Genomic DNA, 24785 nt, shown 5'->3' with positions numbered 1-24785 from the left:
TTTGATATTTCATCAATATATGCCTTTTTGTGGTAACTTAACTTGCCCATGTGGTTTTATTTCTTATATATATTTAATCTGCTTATTTGTCATGTATTTATTTATCCTACATAAATGTATACATTTCTCTTAATATAAATATATATTTCCATCGTAAGTATGAATAGAGCATATATTCATCAATCAGCCCCTCTGGGTGCTTCTCTAACTGGATTGTACATTCCTAGAGACATATTCGCCCACCACTATGCATGTACCCAGAGTCGGATAGGTCCTTTGTTGAGCAATTGAAGAAAGAAAGGTATTAAGACTTACTGTCCCAGTTGATTGGGGCTCTAGAGAAGGGGTCATAAGTTGCCACTCAAAGTGCCCCAGAAGACTTCTCTGCAAATGCTGCAAGTGGGGTCCCTCTGCATAATGTCAGGTAGCTGGTAGGGTCTCCCCTTGGTCATCCAGCTGCTGCCTTAATTAGTTTCCTCAAATACAGGTGCATGTCTTCTCCTTTGCCCTATCTCAAATACATCTAGGGGCTGCTCATTGCCTGCCAATAAATGTTGTGCTTCATAGTCTGACAAGGACCTCTGCCCCAGAGAACCATCTGCTTCTTTACCAGGCTCTCCTCTTCCAGGCTCTGATCTGGTCTTCCTGGGTGCTTACCATTTCCCAAACACACTGTGGAGGATTTTCTTTATTAATGCATAGTTGTCTATATGCATGTGTATTTGTATGCATATGAATATATATATACACACACATGAATGTGCGAATAAGTATATGATCTTTTAAAATCAAGTAAAAGAAAAATATATGAAATCAGGGTCACATGATCACTGTAGGTATAGAAAATTAAGAGTCAGTCAAACATGTTAGGAATTTTAAGTAAAGATAAACCGTAGGAGAAGTTAATCTCATTGCTATTATGAATGGGCAGCTTATGTTTTCATCTACTCAGTGACGGCATGCTCTCGCTTTTGATGAACAATTAGAATTAATTTATGGGTTATGTATTTCCCTCTATCAAACAAATTTCAGAGTCCAAACACATAATAATAACTAGACCATTTAGGGTTTGTAAAAGTTCATAATGAACTTCTCAAATCTTGAAACCATAGGAAGAAACATGTAAAATATAAACAAGTTCTCAGGGTGGTAGTTCCATAATTGTTGTCTCTGAATCAGCAGCATGAGTTATCTAGAAACTCATCAGAAATACAAATTCTCGGTCTCCATGCTCAGACCTACTGGATCAGAAACACACCCTCCAGGTGGTTCTCATGCACACTAAGGTTTGAGAATCACTGTCTTAAGGAGGTAACTGAATTTAGGAGGGGTCATGCTTATGCCAAAAGATACTTGTTTTTGTTCATTAACAGATGAGGAAATGTTGGGCTTGCCTTGGGTTCAGTATTTTATTTATTGCAAAGTTATTCAAAATGATATGAAAGAAACCTAGATTTTCATACATTTCATTGCTATTAAAATTATTTTCACTGACTGATCTTTCCCTCTCTCATCTTTCCTCTTTGTATTTCCACATGGCAGACGAGTTGGATTTTATGTTAATACTTTCAAAAACGTCTCTAGCCTTGAAGCCAAGTTTCATAAGGAAATTGCGGTGGTGAGTCATGATGATTATTTTTGCACGTGGAATATAAAGTGAAGGAAGGTGTGTTTGGAAGCAGATGAAATGGCATAAAGAATTCAGCCTTTTGCACGTTTCCTTAGGAGTGTGTTATACTCAGTAACATTTCTACACTTTTTCATAGTGAAACTGGATCCCTATCCAGTTTTCTACTTTTTGAAGATTTTACCACAGTTTTATGGTGTTGTTTCTTTTATTAGACAGTTTATAAAGTTGGAATTCCAAGTGGTATTTTAGGCTAATGAAAAATTGGTCTCAAAATATTTAGGTAATCAACAACTCTGTTGTTGATTGATTTTTTTTTAATTTCAAAAGGGCGGGGTCAATGTAAACAATAAGCTTTTGTTTTCTGCTCTGTACTCTGGTTAATATATATATATATATATATTTAGTTTACTTGTGTTAAGTTTGTTTCAGTTTTGACATAGATTTAAAATTTGAACCATATGCAGAATTTCAGTTATCCTGAGGCCATCCAAACAAATTTATAGTTTCTCAATAAGCAATTTGTATGTTGGGGAAAATAGACTGAATTGGTACCAGGATGACATGTGGCTAACAGACAAGTGGCCTCTGTTCCTTTAGCTTTGCCACAAACTGTATGAAGTGATGACAAAACTGGGTGACCAGCATGCCGACAAGGCCTTCAGTATCCAAGGCGCGCCCAGGTAGGCCCCTGCTCATCAGAGCACCCATAATCTACTGCTCATTAACATTTCTGCAATCTGAGAACCAGCCTGTGCTATTTTATTCATCCTACAGAAGTCTCACAGGAGTCTTTTCACCCTAGAAGCCGACACTAATCTTATTTCTGTGCCTGTACATTTACTTCTGACCCAACTAAGGTTCTTCTTCTTGTCACAACAGCATGACTCTGCCTCTCTCTGCTTTTCCTGAGGCCTGATAGCAACAGTATGAAATTTTAATATATAATGTGTATGTTTGTTATTCTACATAATTTGCTATGTACTTATTATTTTCTCTGGAGAAGAAGGGAATTCCCAAAGTTTATGGCAATTTGTCCTGATTTTTGTCATTGATGCTGGCATCTTTTATGAATCTATTTTGGGAAAGGAAGGAGGAAGTATGTGAGATCTCACCTCCTGACTCTCAATCTGGTGAATGCTGTGGTGTTTTCGTTTCATTGCACGTTGCTGTTATGAGTAAGCTAGTCGAACACCCTGGATCCCCAACGACCTGTAGGTGAACTGGCTACCTTGGCAGGGTTTGGGTGCATACCAGCTTTCTCTGGTGATTTTGGAATCCTTTTTATTTCATTTTTTCGCAGACTTTATGTACTCAGAGAATGCAGGCTAGTGAGCTGGGAGTCAGAAGACCCAGCTTTTGGTTTTCTGATTCTGCAGTTAACTTTCTTTGCCTTCCTTGAGTAAGTCCACAACCTCTCTGATTAAAGGTCTCCTTTTTTTTAATTCAATAGAAAAAAGAACTACATGGTTTCCAAGGTAATATACAGTCCTGACATTCTATATTTGCCATTTTACTACAAAAACTTATTTGCATATGTTTATGAAAACACACATAGTCATGCACACGAACCAACTTCTGCGTGTGTTACTGCTTGGATCCCTCTAGAGATTGCTAATTTTCTTATTTCCTGCTCTTTGGATTAGCCCTACTTATAGGTTCTGCTATTGTTTCTATATTCTGTGATCAGTAGGTATATCTTCTCTTTCTAAGAGTAAGAATATTGCCTGAAAGAGTACATAAGAGAGGCAGAGTTATTGTTTTCGGTATGGTTATTGCAGTATGGGGCTAGGCACAAAAGAAGAATTGAAATAGGAATGTCAGAATGACATTTGAGTGTTTTAAAAATGAAGTACATGAAAAAATTAAAAGTTGTTCCCTTACGTTGAAATGAAAGGGACAAAGTCATCTGAAACTTTCACTGTTGCCGAAGCAGATAAAAAGAAAAAGCAGGGGCATGACCACTTAATGAATGTTCCTTTCATTTTTTTCAACATTCCTCTGCAGAATGAGGTGGTGAGTGAGCTCAGTGGCATCTCTATTCAGCTTAGATTGGGGGCTATGTTTCTGTCCGAGGCCATGGTTGCTGGCACATGACCCCAATCATGTGGCGTGTCTGTGTTCTTGCTAACGGCCCCAGTTCCCTCAGCTGCTGTATATGTAGATGTGCTCTTTTACGTTGGGGTACGACTCTGTTTCTTTGAGCTGTAGACTTTAGAAATTCTTAGAGAGTAGGATGTGTCCCGAATGCTTCTTAGTCATCACATTTGGGCTGTTCCTCAGCATCTGGCCACCTGCCGGGAACATGGTGGGTTCTTAGTAAACAGAACTGAATCTTGTCCGATTTTTTTTTTTTTTTTTTTTTTTTGCACATTTCAAGGTGTCTGAGTTGAGTAATTATTTATAAGGTCTAGAAAAAGAAATAATTAGTGAATTTATTTCCAAGTGTTATCAGAAAGTACTTCTGCAAAATCCTTGCTAACACTATCCTAAGGCTGTCTTTTAACATAAAAGTTACAATTTTCAGAATCGATGCTTTTATAGATTGTGACACGGCAAGATTCTCTTATAAATAGAAAGTGAAGCTAGTAAATTCACTTCAGCTTATGTCTGGAAGATTCCTGCAGAGCTTGTTTGAGAGAACAGAGGTCTTGCATTATTAAGACCTGAATTCAAATTCACTAAATTGCTGGGTGATTTTAGGGTTTTAATTTTTAACCTCTCTATGCCCCACTTCACAACTTGTAAAGTGGGGACAATAAAACATAGCTACTGAGAAGATGAGATAATATATGAATGAGGTCTGTGTGGTGCAGATAAATGGTCCCAGGTATCACCATCACTGTTGCGATTCACCAGAATTAACGTGGAAGGGAGAGCAGGATGACAGATAGTACCTGTTAGGGTTCAGGATTCCTCTGAGATAGAAAACCCCTGATCAGATGAGTACTGTTCTTCAGAAGGTCCCTTGCTTAATCCCCTGTGTTCCTCTAGTGACTCGGGTCCTCTTCGCATTGCAAAGACGCCGTCACCGCCTGAGGAGCCTTCACCCCTCCCGAGCCCGACAGCAAGTCCAAATCATACATTAGCACCTGCGTCTCCTGCACCAGCACGGCCTCGGTCACCTTCACAGGTAGGAGGAGGTCAAATATATTGGGGGATCGAGCTCATGGTGAGGTGGCCCCATTTAGGATGATCCCACGGTGCCAGGGCTTTAGGAGAAGTTTCCAGTTAGGGAGACTGAGGTGTGAGGCTTTAGGCATTGTGATTGTCGTGAAAGTATCCACCTGCTTTTCTTATTTGACTTTTGATATTTCCTCCCATGCCCTATATTCAAGTCTTTTGGGATTTCTTACCACATTCTCAGCATGCTCAGCATAGCATGTTCTCTATTCTCCCATCTCTTGATACCAAACCCTTTTCTTTCAGTGCTCCTTTTAAATCCTACCTCTGCATGAAACATTCTCTCTCCTAGTGATTTCGAGTTGGCGAGTACTGCCAAGAAAAGCACTTATGTTTATATGTCATTTCACATTTTTTGGTACATCTGGACATTTTTTGGTACACGCACTTGCATGTGAGTAGCCACTTAATAAAACTATATTGAACAAATCATTGAAAATAAACAATAAGGGTTGGGCAAAGGTTACTGTAGAGAAAAACTGCCACCTTTATTCTCCCTATGTTGGGTGAAAATGAAGTTTCTGTGGAAAAACGTAAAGTCCCCAGTCCAGTTCAACCTTCCTTATACAGAAGCCGCTTTCATTAAAAAGGGGTTGGGTCCTGATAAACCCATCACAAGTAGAAAATACTGTAAGTTAAAATGCATTAAATACACCTAACCTATTGAGTATCAAGTCCACGTACCTTAGCCCACCTACCTTAAACATGCTGAGAACACTTACCTTAGCCTAAAGTTAGACAAAGTTATCTAACACAAAGCCAATTTTATAATCATGTTGAGTATCTTTGAAATTTACTGATTATAGTACACCATAGAACATGGTATCAGTCACTCGCCCTCGTGCTCACAGGGCTAACCGGGAACTGTGGTTCACTGCCACTGCTCCACCTTAAGAGAGAGTGTCTTCACACTTCCTGTTGAATGCCTATTGCTTTTACACTTTCCTGAAGTCCAAAAAAATCATAGGTTGAACCATCATGAGTTGAGGACCATCTGTACGTAGTTGAACTAAGGAAAGTCTTGGGAAGATGCATGTATTAAACAGAGCTTTACAGTTTTTTACTTTTCAGAATCCTTGAATGGAAAGTGAAATGTAACTGCGTATAGTTGGTCTCACCAATTCAAATGAAAAGCTTGCTTTAGTTTTGAAATTTTGTTTCTGAAATAAGAAATTATTTTCAGTTTAGTTCAGAAGAGGGTATTGGCCTAGTTTAACCTTAAAAGTATGTACCTGGCCCTGCAGCTGTGTGTATTGTACTTGAATTGAGATGAGGGGACTCTTACAGCCTCAGTTTTTTTCCCTTGAACCGTGGCTTATCAGGGCTGAGAGAGCCTCCTAAGTAGACAGCATTCTTTACCTGACTCAGGCAGGCTTGCTGCTATATGCAGATGTAACTTTCAATCAGAGCTCAGTCTGTCCACGTAGCTTGTTCTCTTCATGTCTGACACATCGTCTTTGACTGGATTAATGTTTGTATTTAATGCTTTCTAGACAAGGAAAGGGCCTCCTGTCCCACCCCTACCTAAAGTCACCCCGACAAAGGAACTGCAGCAGGAGAATATCATCAGTTTCTTTGAGGACAACTTTGTTCCAGAAATCAGTGTGACGACACCTTCCCAGGTAAGTGCCTGGTTCCAAGCTGTGATGTCCATGAAACTCATGTTGGAAAGACTCTCAGGGGTTAGACCTAAAAAAGAGTGGAGGCAGGTGCCAGAACCAACAATATAATTTTAGTTGTCATTTGGGCTTATTTTAGTTACTTGTTTAGTCTGAAGCATTCTTAAATGGGAGATGTACGGCATTTGAAAATTATCTTTTTTTTGGGGGGGGGGTCATTTATTTTCCTTCTAGTCCTGGGTTCAGTACATAGATGGCTTCTCTTCACCCTTTGGGTTGACAATTTTCTCCAGGTTGCTGCTTATGATGTGATAAAGCTCAGCATAAAAGGCCCTCAGGTCCAGCACCATGGCCCTGAGCTCCCCATAGGCTGCCTCATCTCGCTTGTGCACCAAGGCCCGGTAATCCATTACATGAGTCTCCTTGGAGGCCTTGGCCACAGCGTCCCCACGTTCTGAGAAGTACTTGGAAATGGTTGTCTGGAAAGCTTCCACTTTGGTCTTGACTGCATTCACCCTCTCCAGTACCTTCTCCTGGATTGCTACTCCAAAATCATTTCCATCCTCAATCTTGGGGATCAGGTGCTGGATCCACGTGATTACCAGAATGCATTTCTCTTTGAGAGTCCAGACTTCTGGCTTAACCAGGGCAGGCAGGGACAGGACCTTCTCATTCCCAGGGAGAAATCCACATGTAGGGACTTCTTTCTTCTCCTGCTTATCTGTTTCCATCTCATCATCCTTGGATGGAGGATCTGGGATGGGGATGTCCATTGTGGCCCGGAGGGAAGTCAGGTCAGCCACACTGAGGGAGTCCTCTTTCAAGAGCTGATTCAGGTATATGATTTTCTGTGGCAAGAATCTGTAGAGGAATTCCTCAGCCTCCTGGAAAAGATTCTGCCTGAAGACCTCCACCTGTTTGCGGGCCTCCCCACTCAGGCGCACCCCACACGGCTTGGCCATGCTGCTTCAAGTCGCTAGATCTCTCTCTTTTTTTTTTTTTTTTTATTAAGGGTAGTATATACTCATAGAAAATTGGGAAAATATCGAAAAGTATAAAATGAAGAATTTATTGTATTTTTAAAATTTTTATGTTTAAAAATTGTATTGATGGCAAATATTTTACATATTTATGGGGTACATGTATTTGTTGCATGCATAGGATGTGGAATGACTTGAGTCGGGGTATTTGGGGCATCCACCATCTTGCGCATTTATCATTTCTATGCATTGGTACCATTTCCAGTCATCTCTTTAGCTACTTTGAAATACATAAGACACTGTTGCTGACCATGGTCACCCTAATCTGCTATTGAATATTGGGGCTTGTTTTTTCAATCTAACTGTATGTTTGCATCCACTAACCAACCTCTCTTTATCTGCTCCTTCCACCCGTACATTCTTCTCAGCCTGCTGTCTATTATTCCGTCCTCTATCTCCATGAGGTTGATTTTTTAAGCTCCCATATTAGTAAGAATATGAGTCTATCCTCTATCTCCGTGAGATTGATTTTTTTAAGCTCCCATATTAGTAAGAATATGAGGCATCTGTCTTTCTGTGCCTGGCTTAGTTCACTTAACGTAATGACCTGCAGTTCCATCCATGTTATTGCAAGTGATATTATTTCATTCTTTTTTGGTTCAATTGTATTCCATTGTGTGTATATACCACATTTTCTATATCCATTTGTCCATCAGTGGACACTTAGGCTGACTCTGTAGCTTTACTGTTATGAATAGTGCTGTGATAAACATGCAAGAACAGATACTCCTTTGATATCCACATTTCTTTTCTCTTGAATAAATACCTAATAATGGGATTGTTGGGTCTTATGGTAGTTCTGTTTTTAGTTTTTTGAGGAATCTCCCTACTGTTTTCCATGGCAGTTGTACCAATTCTATTCCCACCAACATTGTGTAAGAGTTTCCTTTTCTCCACATCCTGGCCAGCATCTGTTTGGTTTGTTCTTTTAATGATAGCCATTCTAACTGCGGTACGATGACATCTCAATTTGGTTTGGTTTTGCATTTCCCTGTTACTTAGTGATGCTGAGCATGCTTTTGTATACTTGTTGGCCATTTGTATGTCTTCTTTTGAGAAGTGTCTATTTATGTCCTTAGCCCACTTTTTCATGGGATTTTTTAAAATTATTGAGTTACTTGTATATTCTAAATAATATTCCCTTGTTGAATGAATAGTCTGCAAATATTTTCTCCCATTCACCAGGTTGTTTCTTCACTGTATTCATTGTTTCCTTTGTGTGGAGATGCCATTCAGTTTAATAAAGTCTCATTTTTTCTGTTATTATTATTATAGTTTTCTGTGGTTTTGAGGTCTTCCTCATGCAATCTTCCATTAACTGATGTCTTGAGATGTTTCCCTGTGTTCTTTTCGAGTTGTTTTATAGTTTTGGGTCTATGTTTAAGTCTTTTATCCATCTTGAGTTGATTTTTATTTATCAAGAGAGATAGAGATCCAGTTTCATTGTTCTGTATATGGACATCCAATTTCCCCAGCACTATTTTATTGAAGATTTCCTTTCCCCAGTATATGTTCTTGATTCCTTTATTGAAATTCATTTGGCTGTAAAAATGTGGATTTATTACTGGGCTGTGTATTTTGTTCCATTGGTCTGTGTGTCTGTTTTTATACCAATGTCATGCTGTTTTGGTTACTACAGACTTGTAATATGTTTCTAGGGTCAGGTAATGTGATGCCTCCAGCTTTGTTTTTAAGCTCAGAATTGCTTTGGCTATTTGGGCTCTTTTTTGGTTCCATACAAATTTATGGTTTTTTTTTCTAGTTGTGCTGAAAATGTTGGTATTTTGGTAGGCATTGTATTGGGCATTATGGTTATTTTTACCATATGAATATTTTTGATCCTTGTCCTTTTCATTTTCTTTCATCAGTATTTTGTAGTTTTCCTCTTACAGATCTTTCACTTTCATCATTAAATTTGTTTGTAGGTATGTTATTTTGTTGTAGCTGCTGTAAATGGGACAGCCTTATGGATTTCTTTCCCTTCTAGCTCTTTTTGGTGTACAAATGCTCCTGATATTTGTATGTTAACTTTTTTTATATCCTGCAACTTTACTGAACTTATTTATCCAATTTAGGAGTTCTTTGGTGGATTCTTTAGTTTTTTTCTACCTATAAGACCATACTATCAGCAAAGAGGGGCAGTACGGCTTGTTCTTAGCCAATTTGAATGCCTTTTATTTCTTTATCTTGCCTGATTGCTCTGGCTAAGACTTCCAGTACTATATTGAATGGGCATCCTTATCTTGTTCATAGAAGAAAAGTTTTCAGCATTTCCCCCATTCACTATGATGTTACCTGTGCTTTTGTCATATATGGACTTTGTTACTTTGAGGTCAGCTCCTTCTATTCCAAGTTGGTTTAGAGTTTTCATCATGAAGTTGTGTTGAATTTATTCAAGTGCTTTTTCTATATCTATTAATCACGTAGATTTCTGCTTAATTCTGTTGATGTGATATATTCAGTTTATTGTTTTGCGTAAGTTAAACTGTCCTTATAACCCTGATATAAATCCCACTTGGTCATGGTATTTCATCCATTTGACGTGCTGTTGGATTTGGTTTGCTGGTATTTTGTTAAGGATTTTTGCATTTATGTTTATCATAAATATTTGCCTATAGTTTTCTCTTCGTTGTTTTTTGGTTTGGTTTTAGTATCATGGTAGTGCTGACCTTGTCGAATGAGTTAGGGAGAGTTCTCTCCTCTTCAATTTTTTTTAGGGGGGAAATAGTTTCAGGAGGATTGGTATTGATAAGGTTGGGCTGTGAATTTGACCAGTTCTGGGCTTCTGTCTGTTGCGAGACTGCTTTATTTTTATTTTGTTGTAGATTCAGGGGCATATGTAGAGTTTTGTAACATAGAGATACCGTGTAACACTGAGGTTTGAGCTTCTAATGCTCTCATCGCTCAGATAGTGAACATGACCCCCAGTAGGTAGCATTTTACCTTTGCCCACCTCCATCCCTCCATCCCCCAATCTTTCTGTGAGTCCAAACACACAAATGAGGAAGAGAGATGACTCAAATGGTACTACTACAGTATACTACCAAACCACAATGACATATATATGTGACACACACACACCCACACACAAAATTACCAGAAAACAATTAACATTATGACAGTAATAAAGCCTTGCATATCAGTAATAGCCTTGAAAGAAAACAGATAAAGATAAACTGACTAAATAAACAAATGCTTTTCTCTTACAATTCTTAGTATTCTCTCTTTTATTTTTAATTTAGTACATAGTTTGAATGTAATATACCATTGAGAAGATCTTTTTTGCATTTTATTTGTTTAAGGATATTTGGGCCTCCTATATCTGGATGGCTCGGTCTATCGCTAGACTTGGGATGTTTTCAATCTAATACTTCATTAAATAGGTTTTCTAGCCCATTTGTTCTCTCTTGGCCCTCAAGGACACTAATAATTCAAATATTTTGTTGCATTATATTGTCCCAAATGTCAGGAAGGCTTTGTCTATTCTTTTTTGTTTATTTTTGTCTCACTGGATTATTTCAAAGACCTGTCTTCAAGTCCTGAGATGCTTTCTTCTGTGTGATCTAGTCTATGGTTGAAGCTCTCAAATGTGTTTTGTATTTTGGTCAATAAATTTTTCAGTTCCACAATTTCAATTTGGTTCTTTTAAAAAATATCTATATCTTTGGTAAATTTCTCATTCATATCCTAAAATGGTTTTCTGATTTCTTTGTTTTTCAAAATTCTCTTGTATCTCACCTCTTTAAAAACAATATTTTGAATTCTTTATCTTGTTTCTTTGGAAGTATTATATTTCCTTGTTGTTTTCTGTTTCTGTTTCCTTGTGTTGATATCTGTGTATCTGGCATAACTTCCAGTTTCCAACGTCCAATCTGGTTGCTTCTTCCAATTCTTTGAAATTGGTTTTTGTAGGGAGAGCTTTTCCCTGAAGATGTATATATGTTGTTGGTTGGGTCGGACATTTTGGCTTTGATTTTGGCCACATGTAGTAGTGTGATCTTTGTGTGATTTCTTTGACTGTAAATAGTGTCAGTTGTACTTGTGATTTCCTCAGTGGCTTTGGGTGTCTTTGCTAGTGGTGGCGGGCAGGGTAAAGTTTTGCTGAGGACAGGAATGCTGATTTGACCAGTCTTTGGGCCCCAGTGGTGGCAGTGTGGGCTGAATGTGCTTGTCCTTGGCCTAGTGTGGGTTACACTAGCTCCGATGTCAGTGAGTTCACACAGGGTGATTCTTGGGCTCCAGGTGGCTTGCTCAGATACTGGTAGTGGCAGCAGTGGGATGAGTGTGTGGTCAGGTTCTCAAGCCTCAGGGCAGCTGATGTGATGTGGGTGATGTCAGTAGCAGTGGTGGAGTAACCCACTGGAACCCAAGTGGTCCACTCTGGTGTTGGTGGTAGCTGTAACAGGGTGGATGTGCCAGTCCGTTGGGCTGCTGGTGGTGTGTTCTGGTGGGTGCCACCTGTGATAACTTTGGCAGGTTGGGCTGACCCAACCTCAGACCCAGGAGGAATATTCAGGTGCCAACAGTAGTAGACTGGGCTGGGAGATTTCCAGGCCCCTGAACAGCATGCTAAAGTACTGGGGTGATAAGACTGATCTAGTAGCTTGTCCTCAGGTCAAGCTGCATCAACACTGGCTGTGACAGGCTGGGTGGGGTGGTTTCCAGCCTGCTGACAAAATGCTCAGGTGTAAGAAGCACCATGCTGCCCTGTGGACCTGCTACTAGGGAGGACAAAGCCTCTCACGGGAAGAGCAGTGTAGGGAGATACCTGTGGAACACGTGGTTTCCTCGTGCCTTGGTCCCACTGCAGCCTGCAGGAGCATCAGTGGGATTTGTCCACAAAGTGTGTGAAGGTGCCTGGCCTCCCCTCTCCCTCTTTGGCCCTCTTTGGGCAGCAGTAGCATCAGCCTTAGCCCCAGGGAGGGATGCAGACCTTTGGAATCCAGGTTCTCAGAATGGCACCCACTACCCCTGGGGAGGGCGGGGTGTAGTATAGGCAGGTAGCTCTGGGGCTGTGGAGAGTAGTTTTCTCATCCCCTGGTTCCACAGCAGCCCTCAGAAGTGCACAGGATTTCTCCTCGTAGTACATGAAGGTGCAAGGCCTCCCCTCTCCCTTCTTGAGCTGGTGATGGCGGTGGCAGTGGCAGCCCCAGAGCAAGATGCAGTCCTTTGGGGACTTGGTTCAGAATGCCTCCAATCTGCAACCATTCAGGGCCTATGGGGCTGCATGTGAATTCTCTCTCTGGAACAGTGTCTCTGCGCGGTCTAGACACCTCCCCATGTAAGTCTGGAAACCCACATCAGTTGAGAGGTTCTCCCATTGCTAGGATGGTAAAAGATGGTGCTGGGTATGAGGAGTCCTGGGGGTTCTCACTTACCCTTTCCTCATGTCCAGGAGCTTCTCCTGGTCTCAGCTGAGGAAAGCGTTGCTCTCTCTCCTTCCTTGTTTTCAGCGCTTCCTATCACTTCTCTGCTGAATCCCAGTGTTCTCTCTTAGGTGATCTGTTCACAGTGTGAATATCTACTTGCTATTTTGCTTCCTCTCTGTGGAAGAGGCATGTGCTAGTTCTCTCTGCTCAGCCATCTTAAGCCGGTCTCCCAGAATAAAGAATTTTAATAATCACTTAACTCACACCACTAGTGGACTTTGGTGTATCTTCCTTGAGCCTCCCCACATCCCTGGGTATATATCAGTTTTCCACTATAAAATTGAGATTGTACTACCATGTATTTCTGACTTTTCCACTTCATTTTATTGAGCATACTTTCTGGTTGTAATATTGTCTTTGCAGAAACATAGTTTCTCATAATACTCTATCAGTCGGGTGTACCAGCCCCTGACCATTGGTCACAGGTTGCTTCCAACTTGATGTTGCTTCACCAGCACTTCAGTGAACATCTATCTCTATATATCATTTCATGTTTATGTCTTCTATTGTTTCTTCTATATTGATTCTTAGTACAGAATAGGAAATGAAATTTAAAGACGTGAATCATTTTAAGCCTTTTGTCCTTCAACAGGGGCATATTATTTACATGATTTGGCAAGTGAAAGTCCGTGTCCCTACTGATCTTTAATGTACCTGGATACACATATCCCACCTGCAGCTACTTGCAGGCTTGTTGCTCCTAGTGGCTTTTTTAAAAAACTGACTCAAGAATTACCATAACATCTGGAGCTGCGTCTAATATCACTGAAACCATCTCTCTTTTCTACAAGTGAAAGACCACGGAGAAGTCATGGTGATACTATTTTTTTCTATGTTCTCAGGGTTTGGAATAATATTTACATTTCACAAGAGGTGCTAATGTAGAACTCTGATTACCGAGCACATCAATAACTACACTATGCATAATATCCCAATTATAATTGCATCCTATTGAGAATAGCAGTGCTCGTGTGTTGATAATAATAGGTACCTCAGAAAATAAAAACTCAGATGCAATGCAGTGGCAAATCGTGATTTTTCATCGTTTTCAAGCACACTTGTCAATAGGCAAAATGCTTTGAGCTATTGCTTTCTTCCTTCTGTTGTTTACATAAGATGCTGAGTTTGGTAAAATTATCTGGGGCTTGAGATGTGATTTAGCAGCTCCTCTGAGGAGAGGAAATGGTGTTTATCAGTGCATGGCCAAATTGTATGTCTGTGGATACAGAGATGCCGCCAGGGATAGCTGTCTTAGCACCAAAGGATCTTACCCAGCATCTGCCAGTTACCCTGGGACAAACTTGAGCAATTCTAATTTCCAAAGTTGTACTATCTCTTTGCCTTTTCTTCTGCCCAGCTTCAGTCTCTTTGTTCGCTGTATGAATTTCTGAACTGGGAATGTTTTAGGGCAACAGTACCCTTACTCGGTGGCTTTGACCCGGACCCCCACAAAGCATCATCTCAGTTCCTTCACAAATAGAGACTTTGGTCACCTGGAAGCCTGGATACTTAGCTGAGGACGTCCCCATTTGGTAGATAAGGCAACTGAAGTAGAGAAAACATGACATTCAGACTCACTATGAAGTAAAGATGAGGTTCAGAGCGTTCTTTCCTTTTAAATGTTTTTTTCTTTGTATTCATAGTTTGCTGGCTCATAGGTAAGGACTGTTGACGGTGGGGGGAGAAAGAATCAAAGCACTTTTAAAAATTACAGATGCCAGGAGAGTCTCCTAAATACTTTAAGAAGCATTAGCTTTTGCTGGTACTGTTGGGTGAGAGTGATGGAAAAAGTCAAGAACTGGGGGAAAGGACGTGCCTTTCCAAACAGAAGCATGTTCCAGCTGCAGCTCCTGTGAGGACACTATTCCCAGGTAGAGCCGCTTGCCTATGCTTTGCTAGTGCTTTATGCATAACCTCAAGGCTTCTGGGAAAGGAATTTGGAAGCTCTCAATGCCTCTCCATCAATACCTCTTATAGCTCACTGGCTGTGTGTCATTTCCTTTGGTCCGTCAGGCAATTTTGGAAGAACCAAGCACCAGAGACATTATAGGAGTGTGTTTTGGGGGCTGAGCCTTATTTATATTGCTTTCTTTTAATCTGCGGAGGAGTCAGAAAAGGATTTCTGCCATTTTTCTAAATCTGAAAAGCAACGTGGCTCTAGCAGCTGGACCAGAGTATTACTTGGAGTGTTTCCATGGACTAAATGACCATTTGTCTCATGTCAAGATGTCAAGAGAGGGAATGAAACAAGAATTTATATTTCTGTCTGCTTTCTGGTTTATTGAGTGACATAATCTGGCTTTAATTTAAAATGTACAGATGCTGTCTTTTCCTGAAGCATCTTGGCAGTTTCTTCAGTGGCTTGTTCCTCTGTAGATATAAATAGCCATTTTGTGTTCCTCCAGTCCATCCAGCAGTTTCTGATTTGGCAGGTCTGGGATGAGGTCAGGAATCTGCATTTCTTAGGGAAATGCTGCTGATGCTGCTGGTGTTGGTAGCACACTCTGGGAACCACTGTTTTAAGCTATCAGGATTCCACATGGCACAAATCAGTGACCATTTTAACAAAGCACCGCAGTGCATTAACAGATTTCTTCCAGGGTAATTGCCAGCTGTGTCAAGTGTGTGCAGTGATTGACCATTCCTAACAGTGCCCTTCAAAACGAGTGTGACTCAAAGTGTTCCGTATTTGGGCTGTTGGATACAAACATATACAGATATATGCTTATAACATTAGAGGTATTGATCAGATTGTAGGTCGAGCTACATATTCTAAGTGAATGAACTGTATCATCCAGCAATCATGTGTTTGACAGTCTACAGATAAATAGATAAAAGAGAATGAATAACAGTGCCTGGAAAAAATGAGGCACAAGCTGCAGGAAGAAGAGCATTGGAAACTAGACAGCTTAGACGTGCCTGAAAAGGTTTTCTCTGACACTTATAGCAATATAGGATGATCCATCTACATTTTATTTTAATATTAATTTTTTAATTAGTCCTTTGCATTTAGAAGATGGATCGGTTTCCCCAGCTTGCTATTTGTATCATGTGCTTAATGGGGAAAGAAAAGCATTTGTGTTAATCCTGCCCAGAAGCTCAAACTGTAATGACTGAAATGTACCCAGTCTCAGATGGATTTGTATGTCTCCTCCACCAAGCACCATTACGGTGATGATTCTCTCCTGAGTGTGTCCTGGGATTGAAGACAGAAATCCATTAGGTCTGCAGAGCCCTCTAATGGCCCAAACTTTAAATGTAGCATAGAGTTTTCTCTGGTAAATTGTCCTTATTTGCTCACAGGAAGATGCCCCATGGTAAAGACCCAATGCTTTATCTTGCTTTTCTGGTTCTGTGTTTACAAAAGTGATTCTTCCAAGATCCAAAAAATTGTTCCCTATTTTTCCTTCCTAAGAACTTAGAAATCCTCTCCCTCTTTCTCACTCTCTCTCCCCTTCCCTCCTTGTGTGTTTGTGTCTCTACATTATTCTTTTAAAACAGCATTTTCCAAAGTATGTTTTTGAGGAACACTAGTATCATTAAATTCTTTTAAAAGTGAATCTCTGTTTACATGAGACTTGTGGGGGGCGACATCTTTTTTGCTTTTTCACAGTTTACATCAGCATGTTTAAGGCTCTGAAAAAGTTCTGTAACAAAGCTCCATTAAACTTTGTTTAGGGCAGAGTTTCTCAGACAGTCTCTCCTTCACCCCTAAAATATGCTTTCCTAGGAAGTGGGTATTTTGTAAAATATTTTAAGAAATAAAGATTTAAAGATATTATGTTCCTGGAAATCAAATCCATTTCATATAAATATGATTCTAACAAAAGATCAAGATAAAAATCATATACATGTGTGTACATGTATATATAGATATATGTATAAATATGTGTGTGTATATATATGTATATACACATATATGTATGTATGTATATGCAAGGTTATTTCTCTCTCATTTTTAATTCTTGTCCTCAGAAAATGTTTTGGGGCCAGGCATGGTGGCTCACCTCTGTAATCTCAACACTTTAGGAGGCCAAGGCAGGAGGATTGCCTGAGGTCAGGTGTTTGAGACCAACCTAGTAAGACCCTATCTCAATAGGAAAAAAAAAAAAAGCTGGGCATGGTGGTATGTGGCTATAGTCCCAGCTTCTTGGAAGGCTGAGAGGCAGGTGGATCTCTTGAGCCCAGGAGGTTGACGTTATAGTGAGCTATGATCACACTACTGGATTCCAGCCTAAGTGACAGAGTGAGACCCTGTCTCAAAAAAAAGAAAGAAAGAAAGAAAATGTTTTGGATTGGCTTTTATTCTAACTTGATGACTTGATTTTAAATCTAATGTGCACCCTCCCTCAGGATCATGGCATTCTTCCACATAAAAAGTTGGAGTCAATTGAAATGAGCTTATCAGCAACATTCTTATGGCTAGTCTCAGGGGATTCTAAGTGAAGTGCCCCAAGCTGACCAGAAAGAGCAATCTCACTGTCTCACCACCCACCCTCCTGGAAACAGGCCCCATCTTCAGTGCTCTCCACAGCTTTGTGGATAGGAACCCCCCGAGGTCCAGGAGCATTGACTCTACGTGTGGAGTAGGGCTGGGGAGTGCTCTGAAGAGGAGAGACGGAAGCGAAAGCCCAGTCCTGGTATAGGCTCAGGATGCCCTGACCGGATAGCACTGCAGCTGCAGCTGGTCCTTTCTCCCAGAAGACAACTTAGGGAGCTTTAAGAAAGGTGTTCAAAAGCATGGGGGTCCCCTTAGATTCAGGGCTTAGGGAAGGACCCCTCTTTGCCAGGGACTATCTTTGTGTCCAGTGTTAGAGAGGAAGAAAATATTGCCTGTCTTAGGATTTTTTCATAGCAGATACTCCCAACTATTTTTCCTAAATCTTTCCCCAACTATGATATTGCATATTTTCTCTGACAAGATTTCCCCCTTACAAATCCAGAAAGATTACCCCTTGCACATCCAAGCTTATTCCTCCAAGCCCTGCTCATCAACCCTAAAAGATGCCTGCCATGCTCACAGGCAGACATGAACACAACCTTTCAACCCCGAGTGCTGGGACCCACGGAACACCATTGGCTCTTCTACTCTCGTATCTCAGTTTTCCACTTTAATACAGCATCTTACTTTTTAAGTTCATTAAATCACACTGTTTTCCCTGGCCAGCCAAACTGAAATAGAATTCAACTTGCAGAATCAATCCATGAAGTGTTTTCACCCGCGCAGTCCTGATGCGGCCAGCCTGCAGTTATGGACACATGCAGCTCTCGCTGCGTATCTGTAACCTGGTTCTCAATACCACACGGGCTTTTCAGTGTAGCATATTTCTGGACCAGCTGCCCCTTCTTTCCCTTGCTATTTTTCAAAGTAAACACAATAACATTATTTTAAGATAGAAAGAATTAGTAAGATGAAAATTAGAAGGAAGAAAAAGTACACAGTGCATTTCAAGCCCAAGTTTAGTCAGTTCCTTGCCCTGGTGGATAACCAGTAGCATTGTTCCATTCCTCGAGCAAGAGTAACCAAGCAGCGCAGTTTATGTATCACCTGGTATTCGGAAAATGTTTTCACACCATCGTGTCATTCGGCCTCACTGTCTTTCCAGGTTCTGACTGCAGAGCCGCTAGGAGTGCCTAGGCTCTTTCTGTCTGCAGCACAGGGAAAGCTACCAAATATCTTTTCGCAAGGTCTCATTCAATTTAACCTTGACATCAATTCTGTGATTTACACGTCATTAGTCCTACTTTCTAGAGGAGGACACCTGTCATGTTTCTGCTGAACCGTGCTGTTTCCTGTGCAGACATGGGAGGCAGAATGCTGCGGGCTATATGACAGCATTGCAGGCACCCGGGAGAGCAGATGCCAGGCATTCAGTAAATGAACAAATCTATATCACTCTTTCTACCCTCAGTGTCCAGGATGCAGGTTCTCTACAACTTGCTCGGGTTTTGGTATTAGCAAAGTTCTTCAGGGCATTGCACATCAGTGACGTTATTGGTGAATACCATGATAGAGTGGTAGGAAGGCCTTCATTCAACCAGTTTAGCCATCTCTTTCCACTAGTCATAACAGAACCTCACTATAAGCATAGGCCCTATCCCTCTTCCTTGCTGACTCTATTCTTATAATTTTCAGCTTGTATACTGTTAGTCATAATACATGTAAAACTAATAACAAAGCCCACATTTTTATATATTGTTTTCATTTTCATTCAGGTTTCTAATTTCTACTTTGCGTTCTTTTTTGACTCGTTGGGTTATTTAGAAGAGTATTATCTGTGGATTTTGCAGAGATCATTCTGGATGATTAAAATATTGTGGATTTTCTAGAAACTATTCTGTTAATGATTTCAAATTTAATTCCAGTGTGGTCAGAGACCATACTTTGTGTGGCTTGAATGGTTTTAAATTAGTTGAAGGCAGAGGTAATTCAGTGACAGTTTTTTCCAGCCAGGGCACATGGGGTCTTGAGAGTGCCAGGGAGAGGAAGAAGGCTGCATCTCATTTGATGAGGCCTCTAGGAGAAGAGTGGACTGAGTATGCATATGGCAGCCACCTTCATGCTGTGCTCTTTAATGGGGCAACTCTTTATTAAGCTTTTATTTGAAGTTCAGGGGGACAAGTGCAGGTTTGTCACCTAAGATAAATTTGTGTCATGGGCATTTGTTGTAAAGATTATTTTCTCACCCAAGTATTAAGCCTAGTGGCCATTAGCCATCTTTTCTGATCCTCTCTCTCCTCCTACCTTCCACCTCCAATAGGCCCCAGTGTGTGTTATTTCCCTCTCTCTGTTCATGTGTTCTCAACATTTAGCTCTCACTTCTAAGTGAGAACATGTGGTATTTGGTTTTCCGTTCCTGGGTTAGTTTGCTAACGATAATGGCCTCCAGCTCCATCCATGTCCCTGCAAAGGACATGATCTTATTCTTTTTATGGCTGCATAGTATTCCATGGTGTACGTGTGTGTGTGTGTGTGTGTGTGTGTATTTTTTTCTTTACCCAGGCTTTCATTGATAAGTACTTAGGTTGATTCCATGTCTTTGCTGTTGTGAATTTGGCTGCAGTGAACACATGCATGCATGTGTCTTTATAATAGAGTTGTACTGGGAACTTTAGCATTGTCTCTGGTTGTATATCCAAGAATGAGGTTCCATTTTGTTTATCCATTGTTTGTTTTTAGAAATAAAACCACAGATAGGGCCTTAAAAAAAGAATTAATTTAGACCTATTTAATGTCCCAGGATATTTCTTATTCTGTTACATTTCCTTGTACACTTAAAAAGAATATATATTCTGCCATTGTTAGATAGAATGTTATAAGTGTAAATTAGGTCAAGTTTAGTCATAGTGTTATCTAAATCTTTTTTTTTTTTTTTCAAATTTTTTATTGGATTTTAGGTTTTGGGGTACTTGAGCAGAGCATGCAAGACAGTTGCGTAGGTACACACATGGCAGTGTGCTTTGCTTTTCTTCTCCCCTTCACCCACATTTGGCATTTCTCCCCAGGCTATATCTAAATCTTTTATACCATTGCTCATATTCTCTATTTGTTCTTTAAAGTCTTTGAAGAGGAGTATTGAAGTCTTTCCTATAAAACTGTATGCACCTTTTTATTTTTCTTTACAGCTCTCTTGGTTTTTGCTTTATGTTGAAGCTCTGTAACTGAGTGCAGAGGTGTTTAGGCAATGATCTTCTTTATCTATGATAATATTCTTTGATTTGAAATCTACTTTTTTATTGTTAATGTAATTACTACAGCTTACTTTTAGTTATGTTGGCATGGTGCATCTTTATATTCTTTTGCTTTGAACCTATTTGTGTCTACATATTTCAAGTTCATTTCTTATAGACAGTATCTAGTTGGCTCCTGTTTTTGTTTTGTTTTGTTTGTATAATTAAATAATCTCTGCCTTTTAATTGCATGATTTAGACCCTTTTCATAGGTTATTCATAAGGTGAAGTTTAAATCTAGCACACTGATCACTTGTTTTTCATTTTTTCTGTTCATTTAAACCTTTTTCTGCTTTCTTTTGCATTCATTGAACATTTTTTATTCTCTTTTATTTTCTTTATTTGCTTATTAGCTATAACTTCTTTGTTATTTTAGTGGTTACTTTAGGGTTTTTGTATAAATTTTAATTTATCACATTCTAACTTTCAATGATACAATGTCATTTAAAGTAGTGTATGAAAATCTAATAATAATATACTCTCATTTCCTCACTTCTGTTTTTTGTGCCATTTTTGTCATGGATTTTATTTTATCTATGTTATAAACTTCACATTACTTTGTTCTTTTTGTTTAAGTAGACAAGTATCTTCTTAAAAGATTTAAATACTAAAAACTCACATATACTTACCTAGGTAGTTACTATTTCTGGTGCTCCTCCTTTGTAGAGATGCATATTTCCATCTGGTATCATCTTCCCCTGCCTGAAAGATGTCTTTCACATTGTTGCAGTGTGGATATGAGGGTGATGTATTATTTCTGATTTTGTTTGTCTGAAATCTTCATTGTATTCTTATTAAAAAATATTTTCAAGAGACATATAATTCTAAGTTGATAGTTTCTTTTTCTTAGTCCTTTGCCTCACTGGCTTTTTGCTTCATTATTTCTGGTGATAAATCTGCTGCTACCTTCATGTTGTTCCTTTGTTAGTGAAATGTCTTCTTTTCTCTGGTTCTTCGTATGACTTTATCTTCAACACTGCTGAGAAAATTAGATTATGTTTGGTCCACATCTGCTTCATGTGTCTCTCATTCTTTTGGGACCAACAGCTACCCAAGGCTGTACTTTTCATGGTGAATGGCAGAAATACAAACCAACCGGCAAACCATGCAAGCACATTTCGAGCTTTTGCTTACATGACATTAACTAATATCCATTGGCTACCCTGACATATGGTCAACTCCATGTAAGGTATGGAGAAGTAAAATCCATCTATTATGGATGGATTTTAGACATGGCAAGGTGTTAGGCATAAGGATTATGCTCAAATTATACATCTTCACTGTAAGAGGTCCAGTACCTTACTAATAAACTTAGGTGTCCCAAGTAGAAGACACCTCATGAAACATAGCACAGATATTGCGATTGGCAATGTTTTCCTGTTGGAAGATTTGTCCCCGTTGTGGTTTCCAAAGCTGTTCTCCTTTCTTGGGAGCACATTCCAAGTCAGTCCTTGCAGATTTTTGATGGTAAAGCAGTACTTATGATCAAGTCCCCAAAAAGCTAAGGTGTTGGGACCATACTATATGTACTCTAATTGTAATGAAGATGTACAGGATTCATTTGTCTTGTTGAGAAAAATTACACCTTACTGTGTTCCAAGATGTAGTGACAGAATTGTGAGTACTTTCCCGCCCGTTTAAAAATGAATGCTACATAAACAGGCAAAATCCTATTGCTATTTTTGTAGCTTTACCAAAATACTCTTTGACATGAGTAGCTTAAGGGATCATTCTCAAGACTAAGAGGGCAATACTAAGTAGAAGTTAAGCCTGAAAAAAAAAAACAGCTACATATTTTAAAGGCAGTCAAATTGGCATTATGGATATTTGATGACAGTGATTTTTACATACTCACATGTTGTATTAGTCCATTTTCACACTGCTGTAAAGAATTACCTGAGACTGAGTAATTTATAAAGAATGAATGGTTTAACTGACTGACAATTCTGCATGTCTGAGGAGGCCTCCAGAAACTTTCAATCATGGCGGAAGGTGAAGGGGAAGCAAGGTACATCTTACATGGTGGCAGGAGAGAGAGAGCAAAGGGGGAAGTGCTACACTTTAAAACCATCGACTCACTCACTATCGTGAGAACAGAATCTGGGAAACCACCCCCATGATCCAGTCACCTCCCACCAGGTCCCTCCCTTGACACATGGGGATTACAATTCAAGATGATATTTGGGTGGGGACACAGCGCCAAACCATAATCACATGTATGCATTGTTACTAATAGTAATTAATAACATTAGCTTCCATTTCCATTTTGAGTATTTCCTAGATATTATGTACATGTGTGTTTATCATCTTTATTACTCATGGTAATCCTATTAGGAATCCCATTTTATTCATGAAGGAACCGAGGCTTGAAGAAACGGAACGAATTGGCCAGGGAGAGACAGCTAGCAAGTGGTAAAACTGGGGCATAAAACCAGATTGATCTCAATCAAAGTCTGAGCATAGCCCCTTATAGTCTGATGCCCCTTTTCATTCTTGATCTCTAAATTCCCATTTGAGATTCCTTAAGGGGATTCATTGGCTTAAAAGGTAATAATGAATATATTCACATGGCCGAACATTTTATGGAGAACTTGTAGAACTTTGAGAATTCCTCTGCAGATTCTTGGGGCCCCAATTTGAGAAACGTGGGACTGGGGCATCAGTGGCAGCCTGGCAGGCATCGGTGTCAGAGGTGCCAACTGCAGTCTTACCTCTGCTGCATGGCAGCTGGGGACCATGGCGATAGATAACCATCCAGCCAATTCTCTTCATTCTCCCAAATGGGAAACTGCTGCCATCTCTCCCTCAATTTTTTGTAAGGATTGTATTTGACAATGCAGGTACAACGCAGTTTGGAAAACATGGCAAGATCAATGTTTTAAAGGCAATAAAGTGTTGTCAGCAGGAGCCTGCACCAAAGTGTGTTAACATGAGGTAATGTTCATATGTGTAAAGTTCTTAAAACAGTGCCTATCATACTCCAAGTATAATATGGTTACTAAATTTTAAAAATATAATTTGTACCAACATAAAAGTTGGTGAAAAACAAAGCTTATTCAGATTTTCAATAGGGAATCAGTCGATAGTTTTGTGCTTATAATTATTAAAGAAAGGAGAGATCTCAGAAGGGCGTTATTCTTGTGAAATTTTTTTGAAGTATATATGGGGAGTACTCATGCTACAAAATAGAAAAAGGCAAGGCTAATAGCATGAAACCTCAGCAGCTTTCTTCGGCAAGGAGTGCAGATATACCAAGAAAACCTTTTAGGTTATACCCCCTCACTTTTCATACATTTCTCAGTTTTTAATGTCTGTGATTAATGTTAATTAAAGTAACTCCTACTCTTCAAAAATCTGTCTCCAAAAATCTGCTATTATGTAATACTTTACCCATTGGCTTGACATTTCAATTTCTAGGCAACAAAGTGTTTTGAAAGCAGTTTATATTGAATGCTAAACACTTGTGATTTAAATTGTGTGAAAACTGACCCCAACTCTCTTTTCTGTGATATACTTTAGGGCATTAGCTTAGCCTTGCCCCTTACTGCTTAACTTGAGCCTGGCTTAGGCTGACTTCAAGCCCACATTGTTTTCATGTATCATGATACTGCAAATAAATGAGCAAATATTTGTGTGTAGTATTATAGATTTTTTAATTATCAAAGCAGGACTTCATCCTATGTCTTATTTGGCTTACATTCTTTCTAATCCAAAAATATTGTTAATAGGAGCTCATTTTGCAGCAAATGTTAGGAGACATGGCTGTCTCCCTTCTCTCTCCCTCCCATTCATCCTCACTCATACACATACACAATTGAAACTAACAATACTATGGACAAAGACTGGATCAGATGATAACTGAATCAAGGGATAGGGTGTCAGTGAGGGAATGGGGCAGGTGGGATGTGATCAGCAGTACACAGTGACCTCTTCCTTTTAAAATTTTAGCTTCCCAGAGGAACATCAGCAGTATTGCTGTACTGGGTCCGGATCATGGCCCGTTTTATTGACTGGGTCATCTGTAATTTCTTGATCTGAATTCTCTGAGCAAACAGAGAAAAATATTCCTTGCATCTTGATGACATTAGGATACATCCTTGGAACATTGTTAACTTGTCTTGGAGCTAGACATAGGACAGGAGCTGGAGTTGGGGAC

General features: G+C 39.6%; 1 protein-coding gene and 1 pseudogene across 4 annotated transcripts in view; one reads left to right on the top strand and one right to left on the bottom strand.

The window, feature by feature from the left end:
- The window catches only part of AMPH (amphiphysin), a 234236-nt gene that overhangs the window by 155487 nt on the left and 53964 nt on the right, over positions 1-24785 (top strand). For all 4 annotated transcript variants that reach the window (XM_002751342.7, XM_035253205.3, XM_035253206.3 and 1 more), the window contains 4 exons: positions 1543-1618; positions 2228-2310; positions 4622-4760; positions 6304-6432. In XM_002751342.7, coding sequence (XP_002751388.3) covers positions 1543-1618; positions 2228-2310; positions 4622-4760; positions 6304-6432 — 427 coding nt within the window. The remainder of the gene's footprint in view (positions 1-1542; positions 1619-2227; positions 2311-4621; positions 4761-6303; positions 6433-24785) is intronic.
- Positions 6648-7416, bottom strand: LOC100392578 (proteasome (prosome, macropain) activator subunit 2 (PA28 beta) pseudogene; annotated as a pseudogene).

This window comes from Callithrix jacchus, chromosome 11 (genome assembly GCF_049354715.1).
Source record: "Callithrix jacchus isolate 240 chromosome 11, calJac240_pri, whole genome shotgun sequence".
Classification (NCBI taxonomy): domain Eukaryota; kingdom Metazoa; phylum Chordata; class Mammalia; order Primates; family Cebidae; genus Callithrix; species Callithrix jacchus.
The sequence above is the reverse complement of the archived record's forward strand: the minus strand, read 5'-3'. Positions and strand labels throughout refer to the sequence as shown.